This window comes from Bombus bifarius, unplaced genomic scaffold (assembly GCF_011952205.1).
Source record: "Bombus bifarius isolate JDL3187 unplaced genomic scaffold, Bbif_JDL3187 scf7180000009200, whole genome shotgun sequence".
In the NCBI taxonomy this organism is placed as follows: Eukaryota; Metazoa; Arthropoda; class Insecta; order Hymenoptera; family Apidae; genus Bombus; species Bombus bifarius.
Genome location: NW_022884965.1, coordinates 5,415,888 through 5,442,937, shown reverse-complemented (window position 1 = coordinate 5,442,937; position 27,050 = coordinate 5,415,888). Strand labels below are relative to the sequence as shown.

Genomic DNA, 27,050 nt, shown 5'->3' with positions numbered 1-27,050 from the left:
TATTCGCACAATTCCAATTCTTCGAAAGACCATAGCGTCTTTAAGAACCGATTGTACGTAACAGCTTCCAACGAAGAGCGCTTCTTCGACGTATCGTTGCTCCAGATCTCGTGAGGTCATTTGTCGTGCAGTGACTGACAGGTACTGTACAGAGAGAGGTCCATTGTCCTCTATGAAATCTAATTTTAGGCCACGTCGGCGTACCACTGCTGCAACAGCGCGAACAAGTTCTAGAGGCAGAATAAACACGGCTGACTAATGTCTAATGCGACGAACCACGCGTTCCATGCGCGTCAGGCTTAAAAGCAAATCTTCGTTCCACGCGTTTGTTCCTTGTCCACGTTTTTGACACGTCCGCGCGTCGTCCTGACGTGTAACCAGTGCCGAAATTCCATTCCGACCGGTCTACTGTTTTATGTCACACCCTCTGAAATCGATATCCTAATAGCGAGTCTGCGTTCTGCTATTCTTCTTTTTTTAATATCAGGAACCAATGAACTTCCGATAGAAACGATAATAAAATTAACAAAATTGAACGATACGATTATATTTTCCTACCTCACTTTCTTCCTATTTGCTTGGAAAATTCGTCGTGCGAAGACATTAGCCTACCTCCCGGAGCTTTCGAGACTCTTTTCTCTGTCGGCTTACAGAAATGCTCTTCGTTTCGTACAGCTAACGAATAGGGAACTTTCGAGATCGATTGTCTCGAAATTCGAGACTGGAGGTGGTCGGAGTCGCGGTGATTGTGCGCCTTTAATATCCAGTTTAAATATTCATGAGAGTAAGAGAGTGAGAGGGAGGGAGAGAGAGTGAGAGAGGTCATCGCATATTTTTGAGAGTGCCGACTGTGTCGGGCTTGTTCAGTGCATAACGAACGAAAGGTGTTTTTTAAATTTCATAAGGGCTCCGCTGAAAAACGGCACGCAATTTCCTCTGAAAAGCGATCCGCCGTTCTCTCTCTCTCTCTCTTTCTCTCTGTTATTCGCTGTTAACTTTGAGAGGATGACAATGATCCCCCTTCAGTGATGAGAAAGCGACCCTATATTTCCGCTATCGCCGAGATAAATATTCATAATGAGCAGAATGTTTCTGCAGACTCTGGGAAATTTAAATATCCACGGGAAATATAAAGGTTTCCTTCGCTTTTCGGCGTTGGCTGATCAATGGCGTGTCTATACTACTTGAAATGTTAGTTCACGAGCTAAATTTGCTGAAATTCGATATCTTCCCTACTTATCTTTGACGTAATTCATATCTTTTTTCCACGAATTATCGTCAACAGTTGAAGTTTTCAACGTTTAAACTGCAAATGTTTATTCTCTGAGCTTTTATTGCGGTGGATTTATCCAGGACCTGTACTACTTGGAATTTTAGTTTGCGAATAGTCTGATAGAAAGAAGGTTAGTTTAGTTTGTACATTTGGTTAAAGTTGATACTTTCTGGGCTCTTTTGGCAAGGTTTATATTCCTTTTCGATCATCGTCGAAATTTGAAGCTTTTAATATTCAAACACGCAACCTCAAATCTTTCAACTTTTAGTCTATAAGAGTCTACACTATTTAAAACTCTATTTTGCGAGAAGAATTTCTTCTAAAATTATGAATAACACAATATCGATAATTTTTCGCCGTAAGGGTACAGGGAGGCAAGTTCTGAAATATAATTTGCGAAAGAGACGGGCAGAAATCTTAATTTCTGTCCTCGGTCTGGCGATTTCTCCTCGAAAAAAGCCCTACCTTCGTCAGCTGAAACACATTTTGACATTAGTCCCTTCGCAGATGAGAAATTTAAACGTGGTCCATGGAAATATCCCCTGAAACATCCATCAAGGGTCGCAGCGAAATTTCTCGCCTCAGAGGAAGAGGCAGAAAGAACCAGCCTTTTTTCATAGCGATGGGATCATGTGCATTATCCACTTGTAAATCCGAGTCAAATCCAGTATCTAAGATTTACTTGATAGAGTTCGAATATTAGTCGGCATATCGCGGATATTTACGCATTTTGACGAATATGATTAAAAGAATTGGTTATAATTAATTAGAAATACTTTGGTAGACAATTGTGATATCTATTACATATTACTAATAGAATACCGATATAATACATATCACGAATAAAAAGTATGGTACTCTGGTTATTTTATATACATATTGTTCATGTATTATGTTCATTCTGTGTATTTGAAATTTTTCATAGACGCGTGAGAATGCTCAGCTGTTTATAAGATATAATGAAGTTTCGCTGTAGTTTGAAAATTATAGCTCGACTGTTATATTCTGTTCTTGTATTTGCGACGTGCTTCAGCTCATCGCTGTTTTTCAGTCTCGCCGTCTGAAAACACGGGAAGAGGACTAGCAAGATTGTACAGGCAGAAAATACGGGTTACAATATTTTGTTATCAAGATTTTTATGCAAACGAAGAAGAAATCCGCGAGAACGAGAGACGAGAATGTAATTTCTTGGCGGTGGAGAGTGCTTTTTTTCTGGATGCCAGTTTTCTCCTATCCTTTACATTAAAAAAAATAAAGGAGCTAGAAGAGGGAAGAGGGCGGAAAAGGAAGAAAAAAAAACGGCGCTATCCTCACCGCGAGCGGGGCATTAATCTTTTTGACGTCGCTGATGCAAGTATGAATACCAGGGCATCCATCCTTTGTGCCGAGAGAAATGCATTTTTATGGATTAGTCACTTTCGAAAATGGGTTCCTTGCACGTGAAGTGGGCCACCAGGAAATAGACCGGTTTCTTACGCTGTTCTCCCGCGTTTCGCGTACGGCCAGGTTCGATTTTTCATGAAACTAGTTCAGTATCCGTAAACACCTGACCAGTAACCATTTTCGAGTATAACTAGCTAGGATGGATCGTGCAGCTTTATCTTTCGCCGGACTACTTTGACAGTTGGTGGAATTTGCAAACGACGAACTTTTTCCAGTAGAATTTATTTCACTTAGTTGGATGTTAGAGCAGCGCACCACATTTTATCAAAATTGAATCCATTCGCAATCTCGTGCATCATTTGATGCAGCCCTGACAAATACCTAATCCTCGTTAAACGGAATTCTGCAAAACTATCGCAAACTACATCTGTTGCTTCCCACATCAATCACGACGCGAAGATTCGCTCAGAAGGCAACCCCAAAAAGCATCACAGTGCAACTTCTAGCCCCAGAGACATCACGCACTTTATCCTGATTGCGAACAGTTATCGTGAAGCATCGAAAATGACACGGACATATATCGCGTCCATGACAGCCAACAAAGTCACGCCTCAGAGGAGACCGAAGAATGAACCCAAGGAAGGGAAAGAGAGGAAGAAGATTGAATGGCCATAAATCATTATCGAATCTTGAAGGGATCGACTTGCTGGTTTGTCCGGTAATCTATCAGGACAGAGTAGCTAATATAACGGTGGAGTAATTGCGGCTAGTATACACGTAGAGTGGCTCGATCGATCCGCACTCGTTGTGTGCCTAATGACCACGCAAACGACGCGTAACGTGTGCTCCAGTCCGCTGCTGAATTAATAATCGTGTTATTTGTGTTTACGCTGCAACGGCAGTACCCCATCCGTGTCATTGACCAGCTGCCTGCCTGGTCTGCCACTTTATTTCTAACCGTGGTATCTGAAACATTGATTACGAAGATCCGGCTAGACTTTAGAATGTCACTCTTTGGTCATTTAGTTTTAGATTTCTGACTGGCGTACTCTTTTAAAGATATACGAAGTGTGATTGGTAGACTTTGGATTTCTAGAATGGATGACAGCTAGTCAGACTATAGACTGTCGCTTTTACGATCACACTTTTACGAATACGATTAAAATTCATCTGGTCGAATCAAAGAAAGAAGAAAACTATTCGAATCGAGTGTACGGTGTTGATTGTAAGCTGTGCATCCGTTGTTACAACGTGTCCAACAGTAACTGTGACGAGATAGATCCGATTGCAGCGTTTTGAGACAATATTCCACGGTTATTTGTAAGCTGAGTTCTCTATAAAGTTCGTAGGAGGTAAGATCAGGGTAGTTTAAAATTCACGGCTACGGTAAAACCTTCGGAATTTCTTGAGCTTCTGAATGAAGTACTCGAACTTGCGGAACTTCTGTAATTTTCGAACTTGCGCGATATTAGAGTTACTCGGACCCGAGAATGACGGCAACCTTTGGATTGTTCCCTGTTGGACTTTGAACTTGTTGACTCTGAAACTCATGGATGACGCGAATTCTCGCCGTCGTTATCCATAAGGATTGTTGCGTCTGATAAAGTTTATGTACACTATGTGTACTAACTGGCCATAAGCAGAAGTATTACGTTACGAGACAATTGTTTGTAAAACTGGCTATCGATCACCTGATACCCTTCGAAGATGCTAGAAAACTTCTTAAATTTGTCACTAATTGTTCTTTTTTTTTCTAATTCTTCTTGGAGAAGAATATACTGTTAAGCATTTTTGAATCTACATGGGAATATACATTCCTGTTGGAAGCCCAATCGGTTCATCAGATATCAACAGAAACGGACCAAATAGGAAATCTGAATTTCAGACCAAAGTTCAAAGACACGAAATATGTTATTGCAAAACAAAGACTACCACTTAACTGGCAGTGCCAGCCGCTTTCAAAAAGTTCAGAGTCCAGAGCCGAGTATCGTTTAGAGAGGATCCATCAGCTTCTCTCGTAACAGATCCACTCGCCACTCTGGCTGGGGGCTAACAAACGACCCAGTCACCGATGAGAAACGGGCACCAGTTAATCTCCGACTGTGAAACAATTGCAAAAGCGTGTTGAACGCGTGAATAGTTCCAAAGACCTGTCTTTCCCGTTTTGTAACCCAACCTATCTTAACCGCTGTCCCTCTATCTTGCGACGCTAGTTTTCAGCGTCGTCCGGAGAGTTAATTAAGTTAATTCGAAACGTGTCCACGGGGCAAAAAGGTGGGTACGGGTCCCTTGTAAACTTTCAATTTGAAATCTACAGCCAAGACTGCCGTCGTAAGATTAAGAAGTTCCTTTTGGCCGCTGCCGTAACGCTTATTATCTTGAGCGTAAGACTCGAAAAACAGAGAGACAGTAATTGCTGCTAAACCAAAGGAAGGGAATGGAGAAGGAGAATGATGAAGGGAGGGGACGTCGAGCTGTGTCGTGGTTATGCAAAAGCAGACGACGGAGGCTACCCCAGGCTTTTAGCGGAATTGCTTTTACTAAATGATTACATAACGTAATAAAGGTTATTTTTACGCGGCCGACTCCGAAAACGTTCGCACGACGATACGTCATTGAACCAGTTAAGCTATGGTCGGTGATGAATGCAAGTTTGCTATACGTATGCTCGCTCGTAAATAAATATCACGACTAGTACGCTTTTCTCAATTATCCAAACCTTTGAACGTCTAAGAAGGACCTCTTTGATTTACCAAAGAACACAGATTACCAGATCGATTTCCAATTAAACCGATATCATCGGTTTGGGGTGGCCAATCTGGTATTGGTTATTTTGGTTCTTGTATTTGAATCTTTCTTATTCAAAACAATCGTTCTATCCCGCTGAAGAAGAACCGATAGAGCTGTAGTGCGAAGCTGGAAGGCTCATAAATGTTATCAATATGTATCCATTAAGCTCCCTGCTGTCTCGGTGTGAAAGTAACGTTAGGGTGGCCGGTGGTTGCCAAGCAACTGGTCACGCTTCGTCGAAAGGACGGAAGTGATCGACCAGACAACACTTACCGGGTCCTTGTATCCATTGCCCTCGTTCCAGCCCTCCCGACCACCCTAACCCCTTGGGAATGATCCCTGGTGAGGGATTCTTGCTGCCTGACCTTGGACGTAATCCTAATTTTTCTAGCAGAGCCCCCATATCGATCTTGATGCAGGCGCGAGACAAAGGGAATCACGTTGTCAAGAATTTGGTCAGAGTTTATTTCTTCGTTGATGAGAGTTTATTGTGTGGAACAAGAGCTGGAGATTTTGTGTATTTGTGTATCAAGTAAACGCTTTTATACATCTTATAGATTGTTATAGCTTTAACCCCGGCACTCTATAAACCAACAAAATCGTAAGAAGAAAGAAGGAAATGAAGTATCTCCCAATTCTCTTCATTGTCAGTTTCCGCTATATTTTTCATTGAAAGATAATTCGTAGCTTCTTTCACAATTGTTTTTATAATTTCATCCTATTCAACTGCACGATAATTATTTAGCCCCTAATTCCCAACAGTCCATGAAGCAAACGAAAGAAACATATTTTGTAATAATTATTCAACCCCCTAATTGTCAGTATGCCATAAAACAACAAAATGAAGAAAAGAAAGAACTAAATCACGTATTCATCCGATCGAACCCGTCCATCAAACCCTCCCGAACAAGAGGCAGCACCATAGACAACAGGGTTAGGTGTCATCGCTTGCGTACGTAGACACACACCATGGAATTGACACTGGCTGAAGCGACACGGGGTCGCGTTACGAGCCTCACCCCTCAGACATTTTCGTCTCACCCCCTTGGTCTGCTCGCTCAGAAGCGGATTCCTCCGCGTGACGGACGCGTATCGGCGCGGGTTCGAACGTGGAACCGCGCGAGAAACTCTCTCTCTCTCTCTCTCTCTCTCTCTCTCTCTCTCTCTCTCTCTCTTTCTATCTGTCAGTTGCGGACGCTTCAGAGCTGCAACCACTCGTGAGGCGCTGGCTGGCGGGTTGCCGTGTGAATAGGATCCGCAACGATGGCGACTCTCGAATTACCCGACGTGTCTCATCCCGCGGCAATAAATACCTCGATCAATTATTCTCGCGCCAAACCGTCGGAAAAATATGTGTTTTGCGTTGTGAAGCCTTGACACTTGGTAGCCCCAGTCGTCAATGTGTCTTATATTACTCGAATGTTGCTCACAATATTCAGGCGTGTTTAGGGGCAGATACTAGGGATAGGAACTTTTGTAGGATATGTTAATAATAATACAGAACGTTATTCGTTAACGAACAGTTTTATTGGTGTATTATTAAGAGAATACAAGAAAAGAGAATGTTACATTATTTTGTTCATGGTCAGAAAATAATTCGTCTCGAAAGGTTACTATATCGTCGTTAATACTAATCGTATGCGGTCACAGGAAGTTCAAAGCAAATAGAAAATATTATTAGGAATATTATTAATCGCGTGGGGGCAGCTTAGCTGTATGCAATCCATTTGTTTGAATCGAAACATATATATACGATGATGTATCATTATATGGCCCTTTTTCTGGCAGGAGTGGAAGGTCTTGTGAGTTAGATCGTTCGGATTAATGCTACCCCTGTCCTCTCTTCAGGGGTTTCAGGGAGCTGAAGATGATGGAAAAATGCTGGCGATGTCGAAAGGGATGCTTTTCGCGGGTAAGAAGGGTTAAAGAGGAAATAGTCGAGGAGTTTCGGCCTGTCTGAAGGGATGATGGAGTGATAGTGGAAGAATGGAGGGACGTCTAATGGGAGTGCGTTAGACTCGTGAGTGTTCTGGTTACTTTGAGATTTGACTCGGTGTAGGATATTAAGTGCGCCATTCGCGCAGTTAGATCGCTATATTTTCAGATAATAAGGATTTATTATAATAAAATAATATATATAATAATATCTTCTAGGTACGAGGAAAGTGTAAAAGAAATCTGACATTTTCAAAAATATATTTACTATCGATATCTTTGATATTTTTTATCCTGATTATTTCTTCCATCTTGACTTTACGATTGTACGAAATATAAAGAAGTTGATCAATTTATAATGTTGAAGTAATTACTTCAAGAGGAACTCTACATCTTTACTTTTGTATATCCGTGACCCGGAGACCGCTGTTACGAAGAGAATAGAATTTAGTGAAACAAAAAATTCGAAATAAGAAGTCCATATCATTGTGCTCTTGGATATAAATTATGTTTTAGGTTGACCGCTTCTATCGGTCAACCTCAACATATAACATTATGGCAGACATAACATTAAAATAATTGGATATTTAAATCCTAGTATTAGATTAGCTGATATTAGATGCTGGATAGAGACAGGATTAAAAAGGAGCTGGTTTAGGATTTCAAAGATGTAATATACGACGTGGATAGCAACGCCATGGTAATAATGATGAGGGTATAGTGGGAATAATATGGAATGGAAACAATGATCGTGATAATGGACACGTGACAGTGATGTTAACAATGCTGGCTCGGGATAATACTCCGGTTTCTGAACTGCTCGCGCTGCTCATTGTCGGCAAATATTATTATGTCAACTGTGTAAAGTTTATGACGTACAGGCAACTATACTAGTTTCCGATTCGAGAAGCTTTCGTTTACTTTTCGCTGTCAAGCATTAAAATCAATCTCTCCATAATTTTAACCGATATTATATTTTCTATCGTATTAATTCCCTTCGGATACCAGTTTAAACAGCTTTCTGACGGAATTAATTTCAAGCAATATCGTCCATAATTTCATCCAACGCTGGTATCAACATCTGTCGATGGAACTTTTGAGTGTTCAAAATTCTACGTCAATCCTATGTTAGGCCCAGTTTTGCGAAAGAATTTGTATATCAGATGCGTATTTTCGATGCTGTGAATGTTGCAAATTTGCAAAATTGCACGTTGGATTGCACGAAGTGTGAATAAATTTCATTGTATGATTTCTACACGAAGACTGTAGTAGCTAATGAGTTAAGGTACTTAAGTTAGAGATAGCGTATATGGGACGTGTATTGTATAGGTATGCACATACACTTGGCCCCGTATTATCATATTGCAACAGTCAGTAGATTACTATCAATACCAAGACAATTACAGGAACTCATTGTTCCCTATCGAAACAATAATATTGTCTAAACAAAGCTCTGGATTATCATTGTTAGATAAGATCCATTGTCCAGTACAAACTAACCAATAAAAGTCCTACTACTATTCCAATATTAAGTACGTTAAACACGTTCGATTATAGGGCGTTAATAATTACAAAGTCGTTATAAATTGGATATTGGAAACACAATTTAATTCTTGTATACTCACCTGCGGGAAATAAAACGAACAAATATATAGTAAAACGTTCTACCATTAATAACGGTTCGACCACCAAAAATCAATAATTAACGATATTTATCCTTAAAAAATGGAAAGACTAATTATCTGTTTCTGTACTAAATAATATTCCCTTAAATACAACCGGTTAATTATTTACCCCTCTGCGATCACAAAATTACTTTCCTCTGTCTTTAATAGTATTTATCATCCAGAGATAAGAAGAACAAACATATAAAAACAGATCTTGGTTTATCCTTAATAATATTCGTCCCTCAAAAGGATTATCCCAGATCTTTGCCCTTAATTATGCTCCCTTGGAAATAACCAATTAAACAGACGTATAAAAAATAAGTATCTCTACTCTTAATAACGTTGCACGCCAAATAGGTTAATATCGCGTTACTATGAAAAGGCTGGCGGTATGGAGCCGAGACGCGAAATATTTTCCGGAATCAGGAGCACGCCTGGGATGGCAACGAACGTAAGGTTACCCGCAAAGTTTCCATTGCACTTCAGCCGAAGTTACTTATCCTTAATCCCGGTATTACTTGAAGACGGAATGGAGCCAGACTCTCGGATCTGTCACGTCGAGAAAGGTCTATAGGTAGAAGCTAGAAGAGGAAAGACGTTATTCGAACAAGAGAGAGTCGAAGAGAGTAAGGGAAAAGACAAATTAGTTCGCATCGATCAGACGCGCCCTTCTACTGGCAATGAAGACGTATCGCGAACGACACTTATCAGCTCGAGATGTGCTCGATTAATTTGTTTAATTGATCTCGATCCGAAGAATCCTTTAGTTCTGGTTGAATATCAGGCCACTACGCTGCCACTCGTACGACTTAATCGATGCGACGCCGAAGTCGAGGAGGAAGTGATTCCACCCTCTGCCCCTGTTCGAGTCGAGTGCACGTTCCCGTAGTTTTCGAGGGAACTCGCTTTGAATATCGATTAGCAGTCGTGTCAACAACCAATAGTTGCGCGAGTTACATTGTAATGACGATGGCGCGTGTAATTAGTACATTGGCGATTTTGTTGAAGGCTGTTTTTGGTATTTTTCGTTTTTACGTCGAGACACGAGGATGTACAAAATTTATGAGTTTGAAGTGGCAAGAACTGAAAGATTCAGGAATCTACAAATATAAAGTTTGAAAGATCGGAGGATTCAAGAATTCAGCAAGTGGAAGGATCAAAGTTTAGAGGACTCGAATGGTGAAACGTACGAAAGAACGAAAATTTAGCGATTCGAAAGATTAAGAACTCGGAAAATATCGAAGGTTGGGGAAGTTCGGAGTTACGAAAATCCGCAAATTTAATGTTTAGACACTCAAAATTCCAGAATTTCGGTAATTCAAGAATTCGTAGATTTCGAATTTACAAATTCAAAACTATGCTTATCGGTTCAGGATTAAAAAGGTTCACGTATTCAGGAATGAAAAAATCACAGACTAGAAAATTATGTAAGTTGTGAAATTAAAAATCGCAAAATTCGCAAATTCGGAGCACGAAGATGAAAAAAGATGAAATTTGCATCTTGAAAAATCGAACAAGTAGAACTAAACCACGAAGAAGAGTGTAATGGACATGGGCTATCGTATTCTACGAAGCCAAAAGTCGAAAAGGAAATTAGGGTGGCGAAGCGTTTTAATTTTGCCGGTCGTAGCGGGGGCGCGCATTATCGTGCGCGTTTTAATTAATTTCAGTTAATTAATCGGACCGTGTGTACGATACAAGGAAACGCTTTGTAGGTGCTTTAACGTGGAATTCTCGTTGCCTCTAACACGGCGTAATGGATAAAAATAGGGAGAGGTTACATGAAAAATAGTGGCGTTGCGAAGAGAGCGGGTCGTTGGTGGGGGGAGGTTTTAATTTCGAGCGGGTACAATTAAGCACGAGAGGTCTAAAACGCGTATCTTTCGCACTCGGTTGCGGCAATTGTCTTTAAAGTGGCTTAAGTAAGTCACGTTTAGAAGAAAATTGAGCTAGCCGCGCCCTAATGAATTCCACGCGTTACGTTTATAGTCTTGTCTTGAGTGCAACGTGCATTTGTTGGGACAAATAGGCACCTCGAGAAAAATGCATCCTTCGAGCTTTTAGTTTGTTTCTAATTTTTAGCGAATATTACAAATGGCAATTAGCTTGTAACGCGAGGTGAATTTTATTTTCCAATAAATCAGCGTATTTTCTAATTTTATATACGTTTACACGTAAAGTGAATAAGTAAATGTAACTTTATAGGAGTCGCGGAAAGTATGAATTTCTTACTTCTTCGTGTTTCATATGAATAAATAATAGTTGTTTGAAACTTTTTTTATAGAAAAATTAATTTTTACTCGTATGGGTGCCGGTCATCGGTAAGTCTGAAAGGAATTTTTTAAAGTATGAAACGATTAAAAAAATATGAAATATTAATCGTTCCGATTACGAGTAACAATTATGTAAAATATTTTGGCTAGCAACATCGACGCCAAATTTTATATATATACATACACATGGAGGAAAATAAAGTAACCTTTTATCAGAGTTCCACGAAACCGATGACCGTCTATTATCAGGTTCCCCAACATCGACCTACATCACTATCGCAACACACCGTCATTAATGTTCATTTTTCCTCTCTGAATATTTCAAGTAGCGCTATTAGAGGTACTAATCTCATTCAACACGAACTTCTGTCCCCTCTTACACGACCATCTGTGTCTCTACAGATTACTCTCTGTAATTCAATCGGCTGCGTTCCCCTGGCTGACGCTGTCGAGCATTTACCAAAAATGTTGGCCGGAATCGGCACGAGAAACGTAGTTCAACGCCGATTTCGTATCGCCAAGCGTTATCTTACGAAGCGAAAGCCTCGTGTTCCACGTTAAATAATTCCTGTAGTCGTGCAAGTAACGATGCAGTGACAAGCCCACGATACATCGTCGCGTAGATAGGCAGTTGTGTACGAGGCCGATTAGCTATCAGCGTCACCGCTGTAATAAAGCAAATTGTCATTGATATACAATGTAGAATTGTCGCGATACCTTTGTCACGTGTTGGTTTCAGGCTTTCATAACATTGGAAAGATGTGGCCATTGATGCAGGACAGGTGTGTTTCGAACGTATAGGTTCTGGGTCTGTTCGTTGTTTATTCGATTAATTCTATCGGCTGTTCGATCTAGATAAAATCGAGAAGAGTATTTCGAGTAAAGAACGACGCAGAAGGAAGAAGAAAAATGAGACGAAAAAATACTACGAACTCGCAGAGTTCAACCTTATTATTAAGCTTCCTTTCTGCAACACTCATGCACACAGTCAAAATCTGGCACCACTTTCTCTTCGAGCTTGTCTAATTCCACGTTCCGCCCTGTTGATACATCGTCGAGCGAATCGAGAGACGTGCGTGTAACGAAACTCTCGTAATGCTGCGCGCATTGCAGCGATAATTACGCGCCGTGAGTTGGGTTTTCTCATTGGCAAGCGTGCAACAGAAAGCAAAATGGTACGCGTCGTCTTTCGAAATGCAGCACGAGAAACCGCGTAATCGCGAGGCTGGATTACGCGGCCCGTATTACACTTTCGGCGAGAACAGTGCAACGTTACACGGATAATTGAGCTTGCAGGCGGAAAAACGAAAATTCAGGGGTTCCCCCCGGGGGATGGACGCGCGTAGCAAAACCGGTCACCTGGCCATTTCGCTGATCCTGATCCCAAGGTTTCCTAATTCCCGAGACGTCGAGACATTCCTCATCGCGATGAAGTTCTAATCTAGACACCGTAGATACTGGCGACGACTCCGAGACGGAGCTGCAAGCTTGTTCAGGGATTGTAATATCGAGCTGAAGTAAATTACCTGCATGTACTCGTGTCCTTTTTTGGTCCTTGGTTGTAAAAGTACAACACAGCAGAACTCTATTCTCATCAATGTCCGACTAAGCTTTTGTTGCTTAAGTTCACTTATCTGAACATGAGCTCCTATTATGCGAACAATAATTAGGTAGTGGGGATAATTGGAGAGCCCGTATTATACGAACTCCGATTATATAAACTGTTTGTTCCTCGGCATGTTCGGATAAATGGAGTTCTACTATAGCAGCTCTTATAAAAGAACATGAATGATATTCAACTACAATAGAACTATGAAAATTAATGAACGTTTCGAATGAAATTATTGCAAAATTAAGGAAATGAATATGAAACATAGAAACATATTGTAGAAACAGGATTGAAACAATGAAAACGAGGTTGTTGATTAACATTATCGTTCGACTATAAAGAGGTATAATATAGATGGTAATGTTTCTAATTTTAAATTGATATGGTAGTTAATTGGAGTGGATTGGAAAATGAAGTGGTAATATCGCGTAGTACGAAAATTGTATTATTAGAATTATTATTAATTCAGATGGTTAACATAGAAGAGGGAATTTAATATTCGCTTGAAAAGATATTCTGGCAAATCTTTAATCTTGTTCAACGGCTTACAGAAATGGAAAAGTGGAATTCTCTTATATCAACGTGGAAAGAATACCATAAATTAAAAATGATACATTTTTACAGCATGATACGGTCTATTAAAAATTCGATATGAAAATGAAGCATCGTTAGTCGTAGTTTGCATAATTCAAAAAGTTAAATAGTGAAATATTTATAATCTTTTGAAACTTGCACCAGATGATACCTAAAATGCCTTGAAATTCTAAGAGCATCTAAAGAATTTCCTACTTTTTTTTCCTATTAAAATTTCATTAATCACGAATATTTATATTTCCCTGTATAATTCCATCGTAATCTCTCGAAACTCGCGTAATTGCTAAAATGAAAATTTTTAAACGAGCCAAAAAATTACCGAATTAATAGTCCGTCCTACTTCATTAATTAGAAAATATTGCCACTAATTGCAATAGGGATTGTTCAGTTCTCGTGAGAAAAGCTTACGCGTACGCGTGTGCCTGCCGAGAAGGTTGTTAACTATGCAAAGAGGAACTACATAGGAAAGCACAAGTATTCCCGTAACAATCACATAAAAGATTAAAGTATCCAGCATATACGTTTGCTCTGACCTAGTTGCGGTTAAGAGTTGTACAATACGCTTGAAAGCAAGTATTCACGTGCTGCAAACGTTTTACAGAAATGAAGGTGGAACTTAACGAAAACATCTCCGGTAGGAATACCAACTACCTCCGACATTTTTACCTCTGCGTTCTTTCCTCCCTCTCTTTTTTAATGCACGATGACGACTTCCAACCGGCGTCTTGCTTCAGTTTCAACCTAGATGAATTGAAAATTCAAGAAATGTCTGATTCCATATCAGTGACATCGAAGATCATGGTTAGATACTAGGTGGCAATTTAGATGGAAATAAAATCTTTAAATATGAAATTTTTATCGAGTTTCCAGCGAGTCAGTAATTTTGCGTATGTAGATATACCGTATTATCGTAGGTCTGGAAATTTGGAGTATCGTTGTAGATTTGAAAATTCACTCTATCATTGCAGATGTAGAAATGCATGAAATTTTCGATAAATTTAATAACCTGCAGATTTCGAGCGATAGATAGCGCATAGGATAAAAAAGCAAAATTGACTTTTCAGCGTGAAAGGTTTGGAAATTACAATGCCTGAGATGGCTATACATTCTGTATGCTAATATTTCACGAAATCTAATTTTATAACAGATATAGTGTAATTTGTATATTGAGATCGGTCGCAAATTTCATCGACATGATCACGACAGCCGTGTCTCGTTACATTGCTAACGAAATTTCAAAATATGTCGTATGACACGCGTGTTATATACGTAAAAGTTCTCTAGAATGTGTCGAAATACGTTCGCGGGCTACTGTAGCACCGTTTTAGTAATATTAAATTTAATACGTTAATCATCATTCTGTCTAAAATTGCTACTCAAACAGAGATAACCAGACTCATCAGAATAAATACCGGCGAAGAACACGGTCGGATAAGTAACACGATATTACCTCTGGCTCCATTGTGATTAGCCAAGCGGATGGTTCGCATGATCCACCGTCGTGGCGCTGCTTTGTCGCTCGACACATTCGATATCCTTTGTTCTATTTGGCCAGCGTCGAGGTTGGCGCAGACCTCTGCCTACGTCGATTTACAACAGTCTGCTTGCCGCGAAAAGTTCACTGAGTTCCGTGGAAAAGCTTTAATATCGCTTGCACAATACTCACTGGATCGCGTCGATATTTTCTGTCCGTTGTTGTACGTTCAACATGGAGGGGAAAAGGGAGGGAAAGGTGGACCGACCAGGCGGATGAGGATTATCGATTATCAGTTAACGAGTCTGCACGCTTTTCCCCCGTTTCCTACGGCAGCGTGCGCCAGGACGTTTTTATAAACCCAGCCTAGGATTACACATGTAGGCTCCATTATGGGTATTCGGTTTAATCAGAATCGGGCGCTGGTTCATGATAAACAGAGATGGACGGATGAGGAACAAGTCGTGCTGACGTTATTGTTATTATAATATGATATATTAGTGCTACACTATGCCAATACGCCATACAGCGATTATAGATCTCGAAATTTTAAATGTACTTTTCTTAGAACTAGTTATGGCTAGGTATGTGATCGATCGTATCTATCAGAAACATACCGATATAAATGAGAGAAAAATAGAATCGATATTGAAATATTTAGTCTTTCGAATCGACCAATAATTTGTACAATTTTGGACAATTCCACAATCATCCTTTTACCTTACCTACCTTACGCACCTTGATACTTGTGTGTACGTGTTACACAGGTCTAACCTGCGAATTTCTTTTAATCCAAAGATTAAAGATTCTTTCTCGTTGAAAAATACGAACGATTATCTGTCGAGTAAAATTACAACAGTTCTTAAAAATTACGTTATTACAAAATTTCTGCAAAAATTCTTTTAGTACCTGTGCTAATATTCATAAAAGCGTGGCTGCGTATCTGTTATGCAAACCTAACCTTAAAATCCAAGTTTTCCTACCCAAAAAGCTCCTTTCCACATAAAAATCTCAAATCTCGCACCGAACGTTGGGAGGTATCCCTTGGGAAAAAACAGCAAGTGCCACGAAAAATATTCCCACCTCGGCATCGTGAAGCATAGAAACGTATCTTGTAGCGAGTGTACCACTCCTCCAGTGCTCCTGATCCCGATGGGCTTGCAGAGTTGTTTCAACGTGTCCCGTTCGGGCGTCCATTATTGGCGGGCCACGATGAGCCCCTGAAATGCAGAATTCTCGCCCGTTGTTTGTCGACTATTGTTTATCCGCACGGTTATGTGGCTCGTTGTTATCGTTTCCGGATACCTCCGCTCGGGGCACAATGAAAATTCGTGTTTCCGGAAATTTCCGGCCCCGTGGAGAATAACTGGATCGCTTCTCTTTTTTTGTTCCATTTTTCTTTGTTATTTTTTGGAGCTTTTTCGGGGGAAGTCGCCCCGTTCTGTCGCGCATTAATTTATGGCGTTGTTGGTGAAACGCTGCTCGTTTGAACGTTTCTGAGGATTACGCTCTCTTTTGACAGCGATTGTCAAGGTTTCGCTCGTAATTGGTCCTAGGGCAACGGACTTTTCTTATACTCTCTCCTCTTCTCTTTTCATGCTCTTCTCTTCTCTTCTTTTCCATTCTTCCCTTTTATTTATAAATCAATGCTCCAGAGAGGAATGAGCATTTTGCGAAATGAATTGCAAGGCTTGTTAAGAATATTTTAAGAGGCCTGGAGAGGCGGATTATAATATTTATAGGTTAAAGATTTCCTTCGTGTCTATAGCATCGTCTGGGTTGTATAGTGTACTAGTTCGAGACAGGAATAAAAATATTTGCAGAAAAATTTATTCCGGCGGAAAATTTATTATTCAAATGTAATTTCGTTCCGACTATTTACATGGATGCCTCATTCATACTACAACGACAAATATTATTCAACGCGTTGTACATGATTGGAACGTGAACGGGGCTATGCATTGGCTCATTTGAAAGCCATTGAGCAATATTTGACTAAGCTGCAGTTTGGCTGTTAGCGCAAATCGAGCTTCGTATCTAGCATGATTTGCTTCCTTCCTTCTACCGTGTTATATCACTTTCCGTTTCCTTCGCCTCGTACAATTTATTATTCACGTTGTTTGAATTATATTTTTTACTCCGTCCACGAATAATATAATTATACAAATTAAATAATTAAACTTAAAGTTAGGTGATTTTGGTATAAAAAAATTGTTCAGTCTGCGAAACTATATAATCCCTAAAATATCGTACAATAATTTTAGGAAAAGTGCTAAAGAAAAGAGCGAAGCACATACGTAACTGTAACGTGAATTATTTACACGTGTACAAGGGCCAGTAGGAAACGTGACGACGATAAAATATTGCACTTCGTGCTTTTGAATCACCGGCATCATCCGACTTCCTATTCAAGAAATTCCATTTGTTTTTCTTTACTTCTCCCTACTTCTCTTGCATTCTGTGTATAGTGTAGTGGCCTATGCTTTATACTTCATTGGTTCTTGTATTTACAGGTTTCTTTAGTCGATTGTAGAACGTAACGAATCGTAAAAGCGGAAATAAATCGTTCGACCGTCTGTTCTTCCGTCGATATCTAGTTAAAAATTCTTGTTTTAAAAAGATAAAAACATTTCCTCAGTAAATTTGAATCGGTATTGAAGCTATTCGTCGGAAATTAAAAAATCAAGCTTTTAGTCATTCTTCTAGGTTCCAGTAAATAAAATAATAAATTCAGTTGTTACAGACGAATAAGTTGACTGGTGAAAATTCTAAACTTACTCCGAAGTGATCATTCTGTGTTATAAAGTCATCTGATCAAAGGAAACCTACTATGACGCTGTTGTTTTACACAGATCACGTGACCAAGATCATGAAACATCGTTGTTTACACGCGAGAAAAATGTTTCTTGTGCTCCTTGCGCAAGATAGATTTTCGAGAGCGGAGATTAATTGTTAGTCCAGCTATGCCCCATATCTGACGAGAAAAAATGCAGGATTCCACGGTGGTATTTCTGCTCGCAGGAGCAGCCAGGTTTCCCCGTGCGTGGCATCGACCCCGTTCCGTGGAATTTCGTCGCGTCTCGATCGATGCCTCGTTGGATTTCAATCTGTACGCGATGCATACGAACGCGGCACCGAGAAAATAAGCCGAGTTGTTCCTGTGCGATACAGCCGGAACTTCTAGTTTCACTTTTTTCCTTTTTTTTTTTGAGGCTGCGAGGGGCGGGGGGTGAAAGACAAATATGATCGTGTGAAATTTGTGTGATGTTTATGTAAATTTGTTTCTTCATAAACACAGATGAAAGAGTAGAACTCGAAAATGGAAGTATATTTTATATTCTAGAAAAATTGTTATGTTTCATATCCCGAATTTTGGCATTTCAAAACTTCATGTATTCAAACTTCAAGAAGTATTTCTATAAAACTGAAAAATTGTATCTAAAACGACCATAAATTGTCTATGTCCATAGAAAGTAAGATTGGTACTATAATTGTTAATGAATCATTGATTCGAAAGTATCACGCGGAGAAGCGAACCGAATTTAATAACATTTCGATGGGTAGGTATGCTCGATCGTTTATTTCCTGTCACGGGTACGTCTCATTAACGATGGAAATATAGCACGGGACGCAGGAGTCCATTAATTTTAACGATCACCAGCTGTAATGATTTCACGGTGACATGACGTCGCGAATTCGATGTTATTGGCGAAATTTTCGTGTCGTGGAAATATCTCGTCGCGTTTTCATGGGACGAAAAAAAGTGAAATCAAGCAGGGCCATCATCGAAGCGTGCTATTTCATACCGATATCGTTCTCAAACTAGAATGTCTGTTCCCGTCGAAGGCTTTCACTGCAGCGTTTAGAAACAAGAATATTTCAAAAAATAAAAATTTTAATAAAAGGTATATATCGAAATAAAACTATTTCTAATAGCAGAAAATAATAAAGAATAACTAAATATTCCTATTTTGTCTAGCAGTCTCAATGCATAACGCATAATATATTTAACAATTTTTCAAATTTCATATATGAGTTCATAGCGTTAAAGGATTGAAGAGTACAATACCAAGAAAAGGTTGATACATTATAAAGCTTCCTGTTAATATTTTTAATGGCTATCGTATTTTTGGATCGTTTAAAAGCAATCGTGAATTAGTTGATTGAGAAGTGAAACTAGTGTAATCGGTTGCCCGGTGGCGTTAGCCGTTGATCGCGAAATTTCCCTAATGATGCATGAGCCAGCCAGCTATCGGCGAATTTATGACTGGAATAGGGCTTTACCGAGGATTGAGCCTGGCCCTTAAGTGGATTTATGACGTGGATGAGATTTCTTAGCTGTTGCTGGGATTAACAGCTTGTATGTATTGGTACTTTGTATCAGTTATGACGTGGAGAGGTCTAGCGAGGTTTATGGATCTAGTAACATCTGCAGTTCTTGTGTTATTGATGCCAGATCTCCAATGGGCATGCCAGTTTACCAGATCCGAGTCCTTTAGCATAGTAATTTATCAACTGATAATATTAGTGAATTTTATGAAGGTGCAAGACGATTTCTAATTTGTAAAATTTATTTGTAAAATTCATTTGTAATATTTCATTTGTTTTATCGTCAAAGCTGTTATTATTACACGCGAGAAGCCTAACAAAGCTTGCTGTAACATGATTTTATCGAGATATCTATTGACGACAATAAAAGATTTGACCCAATCTGTTGTTGTCCAACGTTTTGCATTTTCGTAATCTACGTCGTTTTACTAGTTTGTTTAATTTCATAATTAGATAAAGGAAAAATGAAATAAAAATATCGTGATTCAGGAGATGAGCGGGGCACATTGTTGTTAATTAGATTTTATTCGCGAATTAACATCGATTGTACAGAGAGAGAGTTATTTAGAATTATAAACTGGCGTTTACGCGGAATTTACTTTGCTTTAAATTACAAATTCCTCGAGTCTACCACCGCCCTCAGCCACCCCCTCCCCACCCACGTCAGACATTCTCGACTTGTGTAATAAATTTTAAATGTGCAGGTTTGCGAGGCTAAATTTTACTCCTCGAAGGGGTAAGTTCAACAATGCGATGAACGTTATATTAAATCCGAAACGCGAGAATTTCTTGTGCTACGAAATATTACATAAAACTCTGCCTCTCTTTAAACTGGTACACAATACCGAATTTTATTTAAATTTGTGTATTTTGAAGAGAAGTAGAATAAGATAATGTATTTGTCGTTGTAACATTACATTTGTCACGAATTTATGGCAAACGAAACTATTGCAATAAGTGACATCAAATGTAAAATCTACGAAAGAAATAGAATTTTACTCCGCAAGCTGCAGAATTCTTCATCACACACAGTGAAATCTCCAAATTCGAAGATATTTGATGTAATTAAGCTCGCCTATCCATTGGAAACTTTTAGGCATTTTAGGATTGAACTTGACTCGTTACAGTAATATTGGGATGCTGGTTTAACTTCAGCAATCTAGTAATTCTCAGATACAGCTTACTATTATTTTCTTTGGAATGTTTCAATCTCAAGTGTAGTGGCATTGGTGAAGTCGTTACAACGATCGACCATGTCAGCAGGGACATTAAGCCGCGTACATAATCCGACGCGTATCATAACGCAGACTGCGGGCAACGGCACGCACAGTGTATGGCTGGATTATGGGGTTGTCGACACAGGGGATCGTGTTATTCGGTATCGCGTCCCTCAGGATGCCGTACAAATGGATTCGTATTCCAACGCATTTCTTTCCATGTGCATGCATGCAAATGAGATCACGATTTTCAAATCTCTCAAGGCAACGGAATTAAATTTATCGGATGAGATATCATCAGTTCGTTGTTTTTAGGATTGATGGTATCTGAATACTATAGGAAAGCAATATGATAAGTTTCTATTATTTACAGCGGAGCAGCTTTTAATTTAGCAGTTGTCAATCAATAGCAAAAGTGCTACTGAAATTTTCTTTTTATTTTGTTTGGTTTTCGTCTCTTTGGGAATTTTAAATTCCCCATAAATGTCTAAAATTCGACGGTCTATTCGTCACTGTGTAAAATTTCTTCAAGAAATAAACGGTGTTTCACGCGTCTTCTTTTAAAATCCTATGTTTGGTAAAAAAGACCATACTATTAGGATGCACCAATGGCTGGAATGACTGTTACACATGTAGGCGCTAAGGGAACACCGTGCGAGCGCGTACGGAATGTAATACGGTGGCTGACAGCGTCACACGGCTGTTTAAAGGAGCCAGCAGGTAGAGTTCAAGAGGAAACCAGCAAGAGTTCCGAAGAGCGTCGTAGCGAGGTTGGTTGCCTAGTCACCAGGGGCAGACAGCAGGGGAACGCACGAAGAGACGCTCTAGGCGATGTTTCTCTTCTTTCCTTGGTCTGTTTCTCTTCTAACTGGCATCGTCCAGCTTCTTTTTCTTTCCTTCTCCTCGTCGCCTGCCTCCATTTCTCAGTTCTTTCTTTTTTTCTATCCTGCGTACATTGGGAGCCGCGCTTTCCCTGTTTTCCTCTTTCAGTTTTTTTTCTCTTTGTACTGTATTTTCTGCCCCGACTTCGTCTTCACCACGTACGCCTTCGCGTCCTTATGTACACGATCCTCGCGTTTCTCGTTTTGCGACGCTCTGGGATCATCCTTTGCCACTGTGAGACGCGATGCTATTGATTACAGATAACGCTCGGTGTGTTGGCTCTGATATGGACACTTTTCAGGGACTCTCTTAGAGCGAGAGTGTTTTTCATTTTCGGATTTTCTCAGTTATCCTCAAATATCTTAAAACCATACAAACACAAAATCTACGTAGATACAGAATTCAACCATCGTCAGATATACCAAGGCGCAGCTGTTTAGCTTCGAAGAACAGTCAACCAAAAATCCATCTGTGTATACGATTCATCTAATAAACATTCTCGGTTACTGGCAAATATTCCAGAACCATAGAAAAACAAAATCCAACTAAATAGCAGACTGGCTTCACGAATCTCCTCAATTATCCTTAATCACCTGAAAACTATTCAACCACAAAATCCGAGCAGAATCAGATATACGAAGACCCAGCTGTTTATCGCAAAGAACAGTCATCCCGCGTCTGATCCGCCACAAGCAGGTGTCCTTACTGCAACATTAATTCGACGGGTGATACAGTGTCGTGGAAGCCACGCAATTCCTCCCTCGGTTTTTTAATATCATTCCACTCCCGTGTTCCCTGGGTCTGCCATAACTCTTTTCCAGCTTGTAGCCACTAGCTATGTGTTCCTCTGACGCAGACGACGGGGAACCACCCTGGCTGGGGGAATCCGCAGATGCGGCCTCATCCTATTCGCTTGGGTGGCTCGCAGGCTTGCTCGAGCTTGCGAAAAGCCAGACCATTGACACTGGCGCGCGTACTCCGCCATTGTTGCCGGGCTAATAAAGAAAAATAAAGACTCCTCTTCCTGCAGGATATTAGCTCCACTCTCCTCCCGTCCGTTTCTGTCCTTACGACCCAAGGGAAGACCTTGCTCGACGTCCGGTTTCCGCGTTGCTAGCTTCCGCTCCTTCGAAAATCTCAGCGTTCCTTAATCCGCCCACTGATCGTCCGTCCCCTTTTTATTCTTCGCGGTGAAAGCAAATTACCGGACTCTCTTCCACTTAGCCGCGTCTCTTTGTGCTGTTCCCGGTGATGACACTGTCCTTTTTTCCTCCACTGCGTTGTGTTCTGCGAGCAATGTTTTGCCGAGGCTCTCCCTCTGGCTGATCTTCTGGTATTGTTCTTGGAAACTGGTGGATTCTTTTTTAGAGATTGGAGGCAAATATAGAGGGGTTGATTAGGCGGGAGAAAGTGGGCAGGATGGGTTAAGCGGCTGTCGATGTGATTAGTATAATTCGGACTTTCGAACGTAAGAATGGGGTTGGTTTTTTCTTTCTTTTTGGAAATTAGAGAGAGAAGTCAAGCTCATGTTGGTTATAGGAGATGCAAGGAATGAAACAGACTGCAGATATTTGTGCACATTCGTATTTTTTAATCGCTCGCTAATCCAACGCATATATTTCTTCGCGAGTCACACACGAAAGAATGTGACCCGAGAATAAAATTTGCCAGATACCAGAGACCGTCGATAGGTCGTTCATGATATCCAGCTAATAAAGAAAAATAAAAGCTTGCCCGTAGATATTAGCTTCGTGCTTTCTCTCCATGTCCTCGTTGCTAGCGTCTTTTTTCTTCTCTCAATACAAGAGGAAGGAAGATCAGATGGAAGATGCGCCACGGACGCGACGGAACTGTTTGTTCGTGACGCGGTTTCCAAGGATCTCGAGGAGATGGCGAATTTATGGCTACCCTCCGGTTCGATATTCCTGAAACATTGATCTCCCTTCCATCGCCGCGAATTGTTTCGCGTCGCTCTCGCTCGATTGCATTGAATTGGATTCCTACGAACGATACCCCTGTTCCATTGCCTGCTTCTAGGACTTTGAAATTGGGCCGAGAGAGCTCGCCTGATTTATTTCGTTTGATGACTCCGTACTCGAACTGCTGAGACAAATTACAAGAAGTTTCTTTCTACACCCTATTAACGATATTGTATGACTTTTTAAGTTTGTCTTCGACGTATCCATTATCACGTAGAAATACAAAATTGTCGAATTGTACGATGTAACCGCTAACACGTACGATAAAATGATGTGGTTAGTTTATCTAAATATCTTTCCAAATCGTTAAAAAATTGTTGTTGTTTGCCAAAATCGAACTAACATAGAAATATAGAAATCCAAGGATCACTGAGACTACTAATGAATTATATGCGTCGATAAACTAACCATAACTGATGGAAAATCGTAAGTAGCGCCACCTACGCAATCCCCTAACCTCATCGCGATTGCCAATCGCCTCGTGGCCCGAAGGCGAACGTCTGAAATTCCCCTTTCTAATTACCTATTCCCAAGAAACACGTCCTAGACATTAACGTCGCTTATAAAAAGCCTTCCATTGCTGGAGCCTAACTGCTTCCGTAGTTAGGCGAGCTGATCGATTCGAAATGACAGAAAAGTAGAGTGGAGAGAGCTGAGCAGACGTTCAGCCTAATATCAAGCTTTGGCCTTCTATACTTATCTAGGTTGTACGGTTTATTCAACAACCCCTCACGAAAGTCTGAGAAACAGCACACTCGTGGCGAATTAATGCGAACCACCGTGTTCGTTTCCAAACATCGATGGCCTGCAATTAGGGGAAGGCCCACGCCAGCCAAAACTGTTCCACTGGTCATTCTTTCGCTCGACAGAAACCGGATAATGACCTCTGTGCCGAGCATTCGATGCATCAGATGGTTGGAATTTCGGCGATAGACTATTTTTCCTTGGGGGAGACAGCTTGTAACGGAGTTTCTCAGCTCTTAACTATCTGAAACTTAGCTGCTACACTCTCAATATATAATAATTGCTGTTGATGCAATCGCTGGAATCTTGAGGTTTGTGCTTAGAAAAATTTGGCAAGACAAATCTGTCGAGATTGAAGCGAACATTATTAATTAAAGCGAGGACGTTTCTAACGTCCAATTATTTTATTATTATTATTATTATTTATTTTTATTATTTTAAGAAAGCATCGCGTTTGCTCGAGCAAAAATTTTAAAATAAAATTAACCATGAAAATGTACTTTGAAATGTTGAATGTTTGTTTGAAAGTGGAACGCATTTTTATATCTTCTTTTTCGCAAAGGAAAGAAAAATTGCAGAGTAAGTTAGCAAATTGTATAACGACCAGACTCTTGTATCTGTCTCCGTGTACATTCTAAATTGTGAGCTAATAATACAAATTTAAAATTACGTCGAGAGAGACTTTAAGGAGTTGTTATTAATATATTAGACGATCTCTGACCTGGTTCTTTCTATTTTTACTGTTTCAGATTCGAAGATGAAGTGGCCATTAGTGCTGACTTGCTTTCTGCTGCCGCATTCGTGCATCCTTGGTGCATCGCATGCCTGTAAGTGGTTATTCTTGCTGTTTCTTATCCTGTAATCGCGGAATAAATTATATCGTCGGCAATCATCTTGTTATTCCGCGCATCGACCGTGTGACAGGCCGATGAATACCTTTCTTGCTGCCATCGGCGAATAAATTAGCGTACAGCTCCTTTTTCATACTCGACTCCATTATCCTCGAAATAGACCCCCTATTTCGTCATTTAACCTACAAAATTCACCATCTATTCAACAATTTATGACGAATTTTAAAAGTAGAACAATTTTTCTTACGAGGCAAACAAATGTTGGAAATTCTAAAAATTGTACGCTCTTTGAGGCACCGATCGGTGCTCTTAAAATGATAGTATAATAAATTTGAAATAATAATTTCTGATAGAGAAAAAGAGACGAGTTCCTAATTTACAAATAATACGTCTGCTTGAAATTCACACTCTATGTATTATACACGAAACATGAAAAACAGAATATCGAACTATATTCCCATAACGTAGAATTGCCACGTTAGACCGATACTCTTGTGAAACCGCCGAAAACCTTCGATTCACCGAAAAACATACTTTCTAGCGATCCATAAATCTCTCCTCAACATCCCCAAATTGGAAAAACTGTAACAAGACGATCACTCGAGGAAAGTTACTCGTTAATAAATGTTCTCGACCGCATCACAAGTCGTCAAAGGGTTGAACCGGATGGTAAAACCGGCGCCACGATTTCCGGCCGCTATTATAGCGTCGTAAATCATCCCGTCGATCGACAGTTCGTAAAGGGGGTGCATGGAAGGGTGCAAACAGAACGCCACGCCATGCCACCCCTCAGTTTCGTGCAACGAGCCGTGAAAACGAGGCATCCAGGCCAGAAAAACAGTCGAATTGGATCCACTTTCCTCTTTCTATTAGCCCGGCCCGGCTGTGGACGGAGCGCAAAAGACCTTAATCCACCCCTTGTTGCACGGAGTCTGGCGTGAAACGTTCGCGAGAATAACACCAGGACAGGATAAGTTGCTATAGCTCGTGGAAATATAGCGGGCTGGCATGGATCATTCCTTTAGAGCTAACGCACAGCCAACCGAGGATCTTCGAGCATTCTGCATACGATGATACTTTCATACCTCATTGCATAACTCGAGGTCTGCCTCTTCTTGCCTCAGAATTTTATAATATTTATAATAAATATTATATAATAGTATATAGTATAGTTAATATATTAATTATAAAATGTTTAATTATAAAATAGGATATCAGACGAGTGACAAATTATAGGCTGTCCACTTTCCATCTACTTTCTACTTAATTTCTAGTTTAGGGCATTTCGAATGTGCAAGTTGTCAATTATGAGAAGTTGGAATACGAAGGTGTTAAATTTATAAGAATTTGGAATATGGAAGCTTCGTAATAGCGATCTTCGCAACGGTGTATCATGCAACCTGCTGCATTTCTATATTCGCAGCGGAAACAAGCCTCGCACTGTGTGTACGGTGCTTTAATCCTGTCCTCATACAGGCACCACGTGTTCGGATAAATTATTATACTTCTCGTCCCTTCTGTTCTGGAGGAAATGCCAAAGCAGGAGAACATGTTGTTCTTATTGCTTTTATTCCTTGCGTAATTAATCATCGAATGGCGACCGTTTAGGGCTGGATAGAAGTTAGGAAATTGGAGTTTGTTTTATCGAGGTTATGTAACTATTCTATTTTGTAGAAACAGCTAAAAATAGTTGGGAGAGATGCCATTCGATCTGAACAAAATTTGTTAGAGCTTATGGAATGTATATTTAGAAATGTCACAGTGTGATTACGATTGTATTGCAAAAATAATTTGAGGAAGTTCGGGGAAGCACGAGCTCGTTTGTACAAATTTTAGAGATCACAAGAATACAGATCGGATACGGTATGAAAATAGATCGGAAACGGTATGAAAATAGAATACTAAAATAAATAGAAATAGCTAGAAATATTTCTAGAAACAACCGGAATAAATTGGAAGCGATATTAAAATTGACTCTTGGTTTAAATATCGATCGTGAAATGTGCTAACGTAAAAGTAGGAAAAGTGACTTCGAAAGTTCGTAACTAAA

At 40.0% G+C, this 27,050-nt stretch overlaps 1 protein-coding gene across 4 annotated transcripts in view; it reads left to right on the top strand.

Annotated features, from left to right (window-relative positions):
• LOC117214206 overlaps positions 1-27,050 on the top strand; it is a 311,214-nt gene that overhangs the window by 135,339 nt on the left and 148,825 nt on the right. For all 4 annotated transcript variants that reach the window (XM_033460105.1, XM_033460104.1, XM_033460106.1 and 1 more), the window contains one exon: positions 24,899-24,976. In XM_033460105.1, coding sequence (XP_033315996.1) covers positions 24,907-24,976 — 70 coding nt within the window. In that variant the 5' untranslated portion in view covers positions 24,899-24,906. The remainder of the gene's footprint in view (positions 1-24,898; positions 24,977-27,050) is intronic.